General features: G+C 41.5%; 1 protein-coding gene across 11 annotated transcripts in view; it reads left to right on the forward strand.

The window, feature by feature from the left end:
• Positions 1-13,788, forward strand: part of AFF2 (AF4/FMR2 family member 2) — a 528,226-nt gene that overhangs the window by 353,404 nt on the left and 161,034 nt on the right. For 8 of the 11 annotated variants that reach the window (XM_043895846.1, XM_043895850.1, XM_043895847.1 and 5 more), the window contains 3 exons: positions 2,951-3,037; positions 8,875-8,911; positions 9,196-9,229. In XM_043895846.1, the coding sequence (XP_043751781.1) occupies positions 2,951-3,037; positions 8,875-8,911; positions 9,196-9,229 (158 nt within the window). The remainder of the gene's footprint in view (positions 1-2,950; positions 3,038-8,874; positions 8,912-9,195; positions 9,230-13,788) is intronic. The other 3 variants (XM_043895848.1, XM_043895852.1, XM_043895853.1) reach the window with 1 other exon arrangement.

A 13,788-nucleotide genomic window follows, 5' to 3' on the forward strand; every position in this document is an offset into this window, starting at 1 on the left:
GCAGGGTCTGGAATTCTGACTATTTCTGCCCCTCGGAGAGTGGGGCACCCAGCTTCTGTTTCTAAGTCCGGCAAAGCAAGGCTCCCCACAAGCTGTTTTGGATTTGCTCAAGTCCTAGTGCTGGAGGATCTGGTTGGAAAATAATTGCTAGTGGAAAATGGGCCTTTTTCTGATTTCTTCTGGGTTTGACTAGGGAGTCTTCAGATCACAGGAGGGTAAGCATCTGCCTTATTTTTAGAAATTGCATAGAATTCCCTATTGCTTGTAGAGTACTAAAAAATAAAACAGCATTGCTTGCTTAGTCCTTTCTCCATAAACCAAAGTTGACCTCACAAAGGGGAGATGCATCTAGTGTCTTGGAAAGAGTGTGTGCCATGGACCTGGTCCCCAGCAATCACTTCTGGTCAGTGTGAGGCCCCAACTCTCAGAACCTCCACTACATTGATGGCCTAGTGCAGGGATGAATCCCTGCTTTATCTTTCTCAGGGAGGATCAAAGGAGCCCAGAGATGGAGTTTCAGACCAATCTCACATGTGTGTGTGTGTGTGTGTGTGTGTGTGTGTGTGTGTGTATGTATGTAATTTTTGTGGTTAATGGAGCAGTGATGCTTGGTATTGAGTACAGGTGCTCATCCCTGGAGCATGTTGTCAAAGCTTTGGCAAACACTTTGGAGCAGGTGATCATTCCCACGTGAAGAACAGGCAGATTACTACAGTTGGATGAGGGGGTGTGTATGTTCTTATCTTGGGAATAACAAGACCATAAAAATAGATTAATATCCTTCAAGTGTGAATGAAAAGAATAACAATGAAAAACCTGCTGTGAGCTTCGCACACGTTCTAGGTCTAACTCATTTTGAGAAGCAGAAGAGCTTGTGCCAAGGTTCCTTGCTGAAGATAGTCTTTCAGGAAATTATATTTCTTTAAGCTGCCTCCTCCCTGTCGTAATCAAATGCATCGATGGTACCATGGAGCCAGCTTGCCGTTTCATGAAAGCTCACGATTTCAGTGACTCAGTCGTCATTGAAAATGTGCAAGTATATGTAGCTTCATGTGGATTGGCCAGCAGAGAAATACACTCCAACAGTAATTCAGGATCAAATTCTGCCACTAAGTAAATATAGCAGACCTGAGGGAGAAGGTACACCTTCAAGAAGTGGGTCATCCATCTAGGTGTCTGAAATACCTTTGAATAAACCCTCTAAAGCCAGTGGTGTAAAGGGATGGATAACTAAGTTTCTCATTGATCAAAGCTTTCTCCCCGGTTGCTGAAGAAACAATACTCTTATCCCAAGCTGGGGCTTACTGTCTCAGTAGGACCTGTGTCTTTTAAATTATGAGACTAATATTGGAGAAGACCAGTCTTACTCAGGAAACACTATCTAAATTTTCAAAGACATCATTGTGTATTTTAAAGACACAGAGTAACTAGAATTCAGCTTGAAGCTGTTGTCGTGTATAGTTACTTTGGACCAGTTTTGATGAATACATAAGTAGCATTTGTCATGAATGTTATCAACTGCATACAAATGCACAACTCGAAAACACTTGGAAATAGTCTATCTTTTAAGTAGGTTAAGCATCCCCTCTAAATCTGGTATGCATTTTTAATGTACTTACCACCTCCTTTTAAATAGTGCCAGGTAGAATCCAATCTGTGTCAGGGCTCCTCTGAATCATACTTACAAATTCTGCTTCAGCGGTTCCACTGTGAATGAATCTGTGAAGTATCTCCTTGCATTACAGCTCTTCAGACATCAAAGACTCTTTTTGAACTGGATAATTATAGAAGGGGGAAAAAAAACATGGTTTAGTGCTACCTGAGAGTTCTTATTAATATTACCTTTGAAATGACTAATTATGTTACCCATAAAGATTGGGGAAAAGTATTATGTAACTGACTCATTAAAAAGGCCTTTCATAAACTTTGATCCCCTCCTCCCAAGTTTGCCTTTATTTCCATCGTTACATTGATTTTTAGATTTAATGTCCATATACCAAAATGTTTGATGAATCCAGCATAGGCTGGCACCGTCCAGCTTCACAAACTTTGTCATCTCTCCTGGGATATCGAGCTTGTGATTTAATTATCCTCACTATTCGGGGAAAGTACCATGAGTCCTAAGACTCCAGCAAGATTTGAACAGCACCTCTTTTCAAAGCGAGTGTCTAAAAGAACTGAGGAGGTACCCTCTCTGCTAGTGGAGAGTGCTGGCAGGGGCCGTGCCAACATTAAGACTTCAGCTCACAAACACACTGTGTCAATAGCATGGTCCTAAACTTGTCACTAACATCAAGAGAAATGAGTGTCAGAGCATCCAGGATGAGGGTGGTGATCGTGCTGCCCTTCTCTGAGCTGGAAGATCACATCTGAAACAGGAGACCACGAGTCAGAAGAGCCCCAGGCAGTCCTGAGTCCCTCCTGGGAGCACCTGAGATAGTTGACAGAATGTAGAATTCAGGCATTAGAAGAGAAGTTGAAGGTTCCCTATCAATGAATGAACAAGTTTCCAATGTCTCCAACTGGAGAAAAGATGGCACCAAGCTGTCTTCCAACAGCTTGTCAGGAGAAAGAAGAAATGATGTGTTCTGTGTGGCTCCAAAGGGCAATCCCGAGGTAGAACTTCTCAGGAGACAGATTTTTAGTTCCCGGCTGGAAAGAATAGTGTGATCAGGCTGTCTGAACATGAGACTGGCTGCTTTGAACAGTAGTGAGCTCCCCATCACTGGCAATGTACAAGTGGATGTGGAATGGCCCTTTGTCTCAAAGATAGGCTTTAAGCGGCAGTGTGGAGCAGGGGAATGGACCAAATGACTTTAAGTTCCCCTGAAAAAATTTAAGCCAATTAAGTCAGTAAGTATATAGAAAGGGCCTACCATGTTTAGTGCCAAGAAAGTGTTTCATTTTTTGAAGTTCCTGCGAATAAAGTTGCTTTGTTTTTCCTCATCAGGAGATGACCCATCCCTGGCCTACTCCTCTCACTGCCATGCATACTCCCGGAAATTCTGAGCAGAGCACACTTTCCATCCCAGGACAGGTCAGTGATCTTCTTGCTCCATTTCCCTTGCTATGATGTCAGTTATACCAATCTTCCCATTGGAATCTTAAAAACAGAAATGGCCTTGGTGTTCTACCACCATAAAATCTAGACTCTTTCGTGTCCCTCAGGATGTTAATACAAATAGCATATTTATTGAAAGAGCATCTTTAAGACAATGTCCACCAGATGCAGGCTTGTAGGTCATTATTCCTAGAGCACCACCACTGGCTGAGCTACTGTCCCCAGAGCTGATGGACCAGAGAGAGGCGTGAACTCACCCCTTAAGAAAGACCCAATAGATGATGGAACAACATCCCAGACTGTTTTAATTAAAAATCCCAGTACTCTTCAGCCTAATGGATCAGTTTTCACTTTCATGTTATCACTTCTAGTCCTCGCCCACAAGCAGACAAATTTTCACATACCAACAAATCCTATTGACAGAACCTTTTCTCCTACAGTTCTAGTGTAGAACTGTCAAGTGTTTCATATAAATGAAATATATGAAACATATATGTCAAGTGTTTCATATAAATTTTTTCCTCACTTGCTCTCAGTAAGAATTTTTTCTCACCATTATTTTTTTAAATGCCTGAGTAGATGTGGATATTCCAATAACACATTTTAAAAGAAAAAATAACATTTTCCTTTCTCCTATCCAATTAGCCATCTATCCATCCATCCATCCACTCATCTATTCATCTACCCACCCATCCAGCCATCCATCCATTTACCCATCCACCTAACCACCCATCCATGCATCCATCCACCTATCTATTTACCCATCCATCCATCCATCCACCCACCCACCCATCCATCCATCCACTCATCCATCCACCTACCTATTCATCTACCCACCCACCCACCCATCCATCCATCCGTTCAGCCATCTACCTACCCACCCATCCACCCATCTGTCCATCCACCCATCCATCCATTTATTCAGAAACCACTTACCGAGGACATACAATAAAGTTAGGGATGAAGAAAAACATGAAATGACAAAGCAATGTAGCATGTGCCTTCATAGAGAATAAAGGCCCTGAGAAGGATCTCATACTCCCTGGGGCGGTGACCAAGTGCTTAGAGGTGACATCACCTGGAAGCTGCTTACAACTTTGACAGGTGGAGAAGGGCCCAAGAGAAGGACACTCCGTGCAGAGCAGGAGAGCAAGGCACCTAGAGAGATCACGGTGGGATGTAGACTATTATGGTTTCAAGTGAACCCCAGGCACATAAGTACATCTCTGGGAAAGGCCTTGAATGCCAACCAAGGATATTGGACTTTATTTGTAAGAGAAACCCAATCACATCCTTTAATTTTAGAGTCACTGTTTTGAGAGCAACATTGGCCTAAACTGCATTTAATTATCCCCTTCCACCTTTGAAAGGGATCAGAACTAAGTGAGCAGGGTCTGGGGTGTATCATTACTTCCTGAAGTCCAACTCTCCATGGTCAGGCTGCCCTGGGTTTGATATCCTCCTCCCTGGCATCACAGCCAAGCGATCAATTCAGGTGTTGAATCCAACGCTTGTACAGTGATTGCAGTGTTTTCAGCTGTAATTTTCCAGTGTTGCAGATAATTCGTGCAATTCGCAATTTTGACATTTGCAAGTGTTTACAATAGAACTGGTTGTTGAAATGGGCTTTTATAGTAAGTGCAAAATTTGGAATCAGGCCTGATCTGCATTTTCTGTCAATTATCTGTGCTACCATCAACCCCATGATAAAGGTAGATGTAAATGGGATAAAATGGTGAAACCAGTATGGCTACCCACCCACTCTTTTGTTTCCCTTGATTCCTGCCAAAATGTTGATTTGAAAGAAAAGTACATTTTAAATAACAATAACAACATGAACAGAGCATATAATGCTGTTGTGTGCCTCACTTGGTTCTGAGCACTGACTACATAGTAAATAATTCAATCCTCACTATACTGATGGATTTCCTGGTGGCTCAGTGGTAAAGAATCCACTGGCGGTTCAGGAGACCAGGTTCAATCTCTAGGTCAGGAGGATCCCCTGGAGAAGGGAGTGGCTATGCACTCTAATATTCTTGCCTGGGAAATTCCATGGACAGAGGAGCCTGTTGGGCTACAGTCCATGGTTTGCAAAAGAGTCAGACACTGCTGAAGTGATTTAGCATATACACATGCACTATATTGAATTTGACTATCCCTAGTTTACAGAGGAGAAAGCTGAGGCACACAGTCAAGTAATGTGCTCAGAATCACTCAGCTAATAAATGAGTGAGCCTGTCTTTAGTTCTGGGTGTCTTAGTGATATGTTTATCATACCAGTTAATAGATGCACCGGTTCAGATCCCATCTTCCAAAACACGGGTGTTCCCCAGCAAATATGTGTGCCTGGGGTGCTGGTCCTTTCCTTGTGCTTGCACCAGGCCTAGGTGACACCACCCTCTCAGAAAGCATCCATTTCTTCCTTTCACTACAGAGCTTTCATGGAGGAAAGGGTCTTAGGAGCTGCAGACCTGGCTGTTCTTAATCCTGGTTCTGCCATTTGCTGGCTGTGTGGTTCTGTTCAAGTTCTTCTAAGCATCAGTTTCCTCATTTGTACTGTGTGTGTGTGCGTGCATGAACATGTGTGCTATGTGTAATCCCAGTGGATTTTTCAGGCCAGATAATCTATGATTCTATAAACTTACAAAAACCAATATGCTTGAAAATCCTCAACTTAGTGAAATTTACTTATCCATCTCAAATTGAAATGCCACATTTTCAGATGGAAAATAGAAAAACTCTATGCCACATTGAGGGAACTAGTAATGTCCCCTGGGGAAAGTCCCTTTAGACAGAAGTTGGCAAATGACAGCCCATGGCTTTTTAGATTTTTAAATGGTTAAGATTTTCCAAAGAAAAAGAATATGAAAATTACTAGTAATATGAATGCTATGAGATGCTATGAGTGATATGGAACTCAAATTTCAGTGTCTATAAATCAAGCTTTCATGGAATCTAACCACATCAATTCAAGTACGTCTTATCTATGACTGCTATCACACTACAATGGCAGGGTTAGATAGTTATGACAGAGAATATAGGCCCCTCAAAGCCTAAAATATTTACTAACTGGTCCTTTATAGGAGAGGTTTGCCAGCCCCTGCTCTAGCATCTAAATCCTACAGGAGCCTCTGATTTTATGATTAAGGCTATTATTTAAAATAGCCTGACATAAGTTTGTGAAAACATTTTGGCATTGTTATATTCTACTCCTAAAATTATCTGTGTGACATGTCCATGTAAGAAATGCACAGATCAAAGTCAGACATTTAAAAAGAATTGTATGATGTACATCAACAATTGCTGTATGAACAATACAAATTCTTCCCACGACCAAGCTATTTTTCAGTCAGGATTGGGTATGTATGCAAAGGAACTTGGGTAATATCTAAAGATGTTTCATTGGTTTGGAATTCTGGTTTGAAACAGTCTTACCCAGCTAAACATTAAAAACTGTATCAAGAATACATAACACAGTTGACTCAAATTCACTCAAAAATATAACCCTCCAATTTGTTTCATGCATCACTGCTCTGAAGCCTCGAACAACTGACTGTTTGGGTCTGATGTCCATGATACATAGATGAAGGGTAAAAACTCAGTCCAGATTTCTGGGAGTAGTACAAAGGCTGGCCATAATCAGAGATATCATTTATTTGACTCTGAATGTTGTTGTTTGATTCCTGAAGCTATGCAAGACCAAACTTGTCCTATACAATTGTAATGAAATCTTTTTTAAAAATAATGAGCATATAGTTATGGACAAATGGTTAACTCCTCATTTGTTTGGCACTCTAGGAAATGTGATGCTCTGGATAACTAAAATTCTTGGATAACAAAAGGCTATCCTTCCATCTGTCAGTTCAGTTCAGTTGCTGAGTCATGTCCGACTGTTTGCAACCCCATGGACTATAGAGTCCATGGAATTCTCCAGGCCAGAATACTGGAGTGGGTAGCCTTCCCTTTCTCCAGGGGATCTTCCCAACCCAGGGATTGAACCCAGGTCTTCCGCATTGCAGGCGGATTCTTTACCAGCTGAGCCACAAGGGAAGCCCTTAGTTATTGTAGCATGCTGTAATATTATTTGCTTTGTCACTCAGTTGTGTCTGACTCTTTGTGACCCCATGGACTGTAGCCCACCAAACCCCTCTGTCCATGGGATTCTCCAGGCAAGAATACTGGAGCGGGTTGCAATGTCCTCCTCGAGGGCATCTTCCCAGCCCAGGGATCGAACCCAGGTCTCCTGCATTGCAGGCAGATTCTTTACCATCTCAGCCATCAGGGAAGTCCAAGTAACATTATACTATGCTGTAATTGTGTCCTCAGGAGCTATTGGCGTGGCTAGGAATGCTTGCCTGTGTATTAAATGGCCATAGACTCTGGTGTATTTTCAGTTCTGACTGTGCTGTGTCATTTGCTTTGGCCCCCTGTGCTGTCAGGTTTCACATCTCAATGTTTCTAGTGGCTGTGTTTTTAGAAATGTTTCCCCTTCCTCATCATGTATAATTTGCTAAGGGGTGGGAATCAAATGGTGAAGCCTGTTAGGGTCTTTAGTCAAAAGTCAGTTGTCTAGCAGACTGGGGAAAGGATGGCAGTGTGGGGTGGAGAAGCCTTTGAGCAGCAAACTACCTGGACTTATTGTCAGCCCTTTGCTTAAGAGGCCTTTCCCATGTCTTGTGGAGTTTCTGCTCTTCTTCTGGTGTGGTGATCATGCCAGAAGATAAGTGTCTTGGATAATAGAATCATGCTACATAGATTGGAAAACTCACTTTCAATTTAAACACAGCATCATCATCATTCTAGCTCACTTCTCTTACATAACAGTATGCTGTGATCTTATTTTTACTCTATAGGGTGGTAAGATTAAGCTTAAAGAATAGATTACTTGCAGAAGATTGATATAATTCTTTTAAATAATTTTTTCTTTGAATTATAGTTGATTTACAATGTTGTGTTAGTTTTACATGAACAGCAAAGTGAGTCAGTTATGTAGACATATTTGTGTGTCTATGTGTGCGTGTGTGTATGTTCTTTATATAACTAATTCTTGTATTTATTTGAATTCATGGTCTCTGGTTGGAAAGACTTGCTTTGCCTTTGAAATTCCCTCCTTCCTCCACACATGTGTCCATGCTCCCAGAAGGCCTGATGTGTGCAAATCCAGATTTCTTAACACACTTATAAGTCACATTGAGGGTGACTTTCAAGTAAAATTGAAATCTCTTTAGATCACACGCTCCACTCACGTAGTTGGAATTGCTCCCTATATATCTGTGACTTTGCAATGAAGTTTTAAGAATACTCTTCTTGTAAAAATAAGAGACATCTATTGCATATGTGTCACCGTCAAGGTGGAAAATTGGAGTTGTTTCTATAAAATGGGACAATTGAGCCAGTCTGTTAATTACAGACAGTGTTATTTATACCTCTACCAAAGTCATGATCCTTTGTTTGAAACGAGTCCCCTTTACTTCCAGAGAGGCATCGTTGCCTAGCTAAGTGAGAAATTATACATTTGAATCTCACACACATGGGTCATTTGTTCCTACATTGCACACATTTCCAAACAGATACCAGTCTTATGTGTAATTCTGATAAAATGGCACTTGTGGTCAAGTTGTAGCAGGTTTAGCTGGCAAATGTCTATCCTTTAAGTAGAGATACAGACAGTAGCCTAATTAATGGACTCCTTAACAGTGGTTTCCTATTTGCCAACATTAGTCAAGTTATATCTTCAGCAATAACAAAGAGGCCTTTTTTTTCCCTTTGTATCATTTAACTAATGTTTGTATTGTCTATGTTCTTCCTTATAGGAATCCCAACATCTGACTCCAGGATTTGCCTTACAAAGTAAGTGTTTTGAAAAAAAAATCTTCCTTGGCCAAAGCCATTATCTCCTCTCCTCCCTCACTTTCTTCTCTTTCCTACCTAATATCATGAAAACATGAAATAACAACAAGAAAAAGTCACATTGTGATATATCCAATTGGTTTCCTTTTTAATTCATCTGTTGTACATGGCCGGATTCTGTGAAAAGTATAACTGGAAGGGCTGCATGTTCAAGACCAATATTGTTCAGAATTATTTGACAGTAGAAAACATGGATGGTAAATGTCTGTGCGCTTTCTTTTCAGAGTGGAGTGACCCGACCAGCAGAGCGTCTACAAAGTGAGTACTGTTCAAGTCCCAAGTATTCAGGTTTCTGAAACAAGCTTCTTCAGGGGCATTTGGCAAGGAAAATGTGCTTTGGTGCTGAGCAAATCTTGTTCTCTCTGCTGCTCCTTGAAAACAGGAAACTTGCCTCTTAACAATGTGGAGTGTGATTAGAGGGGAGAATGAGACTTCCCACAATAAGCCAATAACAGCCAAAATGAATGAAATCACCATTAGGCTCTCTAGCATTGTAGATACAAGCTGGGTCAAAAATAACTGTGATTCTTGAGTTGTTTGAGCTATTTGAGTTGTTTGAACTGTGATTCTTCAATTGTCTAGTTGTTTGAGCATTGTGTCACTCCAGCCACAGACATCTTTATATGTAACATTTGGCCACCACTGTCTAGGATGGAGAAAGAAGCCGCCTAAGTAGCCGTGATTGAACATGAGGGCTTGAGTGCATTGTTCTGGCCAGTCAGCCTGGGACCTCGCTGTTCACAGGTCATCTGGTGACTGTATATTAAAGATAAACAAGGGCAGCCAGCAAGAGATGGAATAAGAGATTGCATGATACTAGGTTGAAGTTCAGAAGCCAGGGCCCTGCAATTCACTCCACGCTGTCTTCATTTTTTATTAATGCTCACTGAAGGAGGGGCCTGGAGAAACCAATTTCCTCAGATTAACTATTGTAGATTTTGTAATATCCATTTGTCCAAGAGTGTATCAAGGGAGTAGTTCTCTCACAACTTCTTTCATTCCTAATAATAGAAAATGGAAGCCAACTTTTCTGTGTGAGTAATAGTCACATACTTGAAAATTTTCAAAATGAAATAATGTATGTCATTTGAGTGGCCTAATGGCACACTTGAAGTGAATTGCTCACCTTTTGGAAGACCACGAATAATTGCATAAAGCAACTGGGAATGACTCCCAAATAGACCAAGGCTCTGAGAAAGTCAGTGGCATTTCCATGGTCTTGGTTCTGTTTAGTACTAAATTCCTCAAAACGCTGACCTCATCATCAGTCCTCTTATTTGGTTTTCTGGCCTGATCTGTGCCTTATAAGTCAAGGTTCCATTTCAATACGCAAGAATTCTCCATTTAAAGAATCCAGGGAAAAAGAAAGAGACAAGGGTAAAATAAAACTATAACCTTGATTTAAGGGCCAAATTACATGAAAATGTGGTAATTGAAATCTTTTTTTTTTTTGGCTGTGTTGGGTCCTTGTTGTGGTGCTTGAATTTCTCTCAAGTTGTGGCTTACAGGCTCCAAATCGCATGGACTTAGTAGTTGTGGTACACAAGCTTAGTTGCCCCATGGCAGGTGGGATCTTAGTTCCCCAACTAAGGGTCAAACCTAGGTCCCCTGCATTGGAAGATGGATTCTTAACCATTGGACCACCAGGGAAGTCCCAAAATCATCTTTGATATTGTTCATTCTAGCTTTTCCAGTCATCATTTTGCATTGACCTCCCCCTTGTTATCCTAGTAGACAATAAACCTTATTCTCCTTACCTCTACTCCTAACTTGCTCCACTCTTATTCCAAAGCCAGTATAATTCACACACACACACACACAAAAAAAAAAAAAACAAAAAAACAAAAACAAACAAACAAACAAAAAAAACACGCAGTCAAGCATTCAGGAAATCAGTGCAGGTTTCCCAACATGAAAACATATAAGAATATTTTTTCCATTGTAAAATGATTCTGCTCCTAAAGCAAGAGTTTTAGGCTCCTGCTGTGAAATATGCTGATTTCCATATAGACCATAAAATGCAGTATTTCAGTAGTTTGTAACTAACAGAAATAAACTTGTCAATTGTGGTTTATAGCTAGAGGCTGCATCTCCAGACGGTAGCACTGGGTATACAGTGCATTTAGTAGGGCTAATGTGCTCTATAGGCATTGTCAATAAAGCTGGAAGACACTGAGTCTGTTTAATGAGTGAACTGCTCTTCTTTTAGTTGCTTGATCTAAAGTCAAAGCATTGTTTGTCAGACTCCAGCTGGAATAAATGACCTTCTTGTGGTAGGGTATAGGTTTAACACAGGACAGATCAGAGCTATAATAAGTATTTTCACTTTTAGCTTCCAAATTATTATCAACTTAGCCATTATGGTCATTCTCCCTTATTTTACTACACTGTGCTTTTGAAGTCAGTTTCTAGGCTTTTTCATCTGGCAAGATCATCCTCCAGGCATCTGAGAACATCCTGCATGTAGAGAGACTGTTAGTGGCTGGAGGTTGGTGGGAAGCAGCCCCAAGACAGCCCTTCTGCAGGAGAGACACCCTCCTAAGGCTTACGAATGTCCTGGGCAAGCCCCTAGCCCTCACTGCAGTAGGAAGACATGGGAGCCCTGTAAATCAAAGTCCCTTTGCTACTGGGCTACTTGATTGTTTTCCTCATCTTGGCCTCATTTCCCCAAATGACGAAATGCAGATCTTCCATTTGGGCCTGGGTTGTTTATAAGGACTGCACGGATCAGCACCAAGACTGAAAACACCAGCACAGGGTTTCCCGAGTGCAAGCTTGGAACTAACCAGGCTCTGTGATGCAACAGGATCACTGGCCTTGGGAGAATGGAAGCTCTTCTCACCCCAGCATGATCCATTGACACACAGTGCTTTCTATAGGGTGTGCATCTAAGTGGTGACATCCTACCTGTTCCATCTGGAACCCTGACTTCCCAGGAGGCCAGAACATGCAACTGGGAGAGAGTTTCAAGATCCAGGCTTGAGTTTTTGTTCCATGACACTGATGGCATTGGGGGAAAGCAATGACCTCAGATTCAGAGGATTTGAGTTTAAATCAAGGAGGAATTTATTTTTATTTCAGAGTATAGAGATAGAGCCCCTTGAGGGACATGAGGCAAAATAACAAACGTGTATATATGCATACTGGTATACATGCAAACGCTTGTCACAATTCAAATGTAAACAGTTATACTCTCTAGTAATTCAACTCAATCTCAAAGTGCATTGAATGTAAACCCTTAATAATTTCTGGAGGAAAGAAGACCCAGGAGGTTTTGTTTCCCTCAGCCTGTTTAAGTCAGAGTGGTATTATAGTCTTGGAACAGACCTCACCCAGGTCTTCTAAATCCACTGGAGTTTCTAGCCTCCTTCAAAAAAGGTCTCTTTTCCCCAAAAGAGTGGAACATGGGCTATTGAAGGTCAAGTTGTATTTCTCAGGCTGTAGAGTTGTGTAGTTCTATAGTGATACCCTGTCCGTCCTGCCTCTAAAGCACCCATTTATTTCAGGGAAAAGATTCAAAGATTGAAGGGACACCCCAGACAATGGGTTACCTTCTAGTTTCTTTATGTCGCCATTAAAGAACAATGGAGGAGAAAATGGAAATCAAATCCAAAAAAGTTGAATTTTCTTCATTGAGTTAGATGTCTTCATCTAGTTGACTCTATCAGCTTGTCAATTATTTGTCAGTGCAGTAACTTCACCAAACTACATGACTTTGTTGGTCTTTTATGAGCCATCCTGAATAGGGACAGATCAAATTCTTCCTGTAAATCATTTTCAGACAGCAACCATGAGCTCAAGAGTATCCCTCTAGTCTTTCCTTGACTTTAGCTCATTTCGTGAGGACTGGTGAGAAGATGGCAGCTCCACATATGGATGTTTGGATATTTCCTTTGTCATCCTTGGTTGTTTGCATTTGGATTCTGTCCAGCTGGAAATCATGCAAACCCCCTTTTAATCAGGTATCTTCTGTGTTTTAGGTCATGCTGTTGAGAATTCCTGGATAGTTTCCATAAAAGCCCAACATAAAGGTAGATGTAACCATAAGTCTGCTCTTTCCTTGCCATGAAACCAGTTTCTTCATTTATGGCACTAGCTACAAGTCTGAAAGCTTCCCAGCCATGGACCCAGACAGTTGATGAAAGGCCTGACAAAGAGTCTAGTTGTGGCCAGTTTACCTGTGGGTGACAGCTATGCATACCACATGGACAAATTCTTGAATGTAACACCAGATAGGAGGAAAAGAAGTTACACTCTCAGAGGAATGGTAGACATCTGTGACAGTAATCACTGGCTCATGGGTGAGGCGAGGTGCCAGGTCTCATGCCAGGTGCTTTTATATACACCACCCTATTATATTTAGCAGGGCTTCCCTGGTGGCTCAGATGGTAAAGAATCTACCTGCATTGCAGGAAGCCCAGGTTTGATCCCTGGGTCAGGAAGATCCCCTGGAGGAGGAAATGGCTACCCATTCCAGTATTCTTGCCTGGAGAATCCCGTGGACAGAGGAGCCTGGTGGGCTAAAGTCCATGCCAACCTGGAGGGGCTCCCAATAATTCCCATTTTACAGATGAGAAAAATGACACTAGAATATCATCCCTCCTTATGAAGTATACACAGTTCAGTGGGAGGACAAACTAACTGTTTATCTTGAACAGACATGTTAGCTATGAGTACACAGGAGGGCCAAATAAGTTACATTGCTCTTCATGTGAGAGCTTGCATGCTCAGTTCAGTTCAGTTGCTCAGTCATGTTTGACTCTCTGCGACCCCATGAACCACAGCACGCCAGGCCTCCCTGTCCATCACCAACTCCC

This window comes from Cervus elaphus, chromosome X, assembly GCF_910594005.1.
Source record: "Cervus elaphus chromosome X, mCerEla1.1, whole genome shotgun sequence".
NCBI lineage: Eukaryota > Metazoa > Chordata > Mammalia > Artiodactyla > Cervidae > Cervus > Cervus elaphus.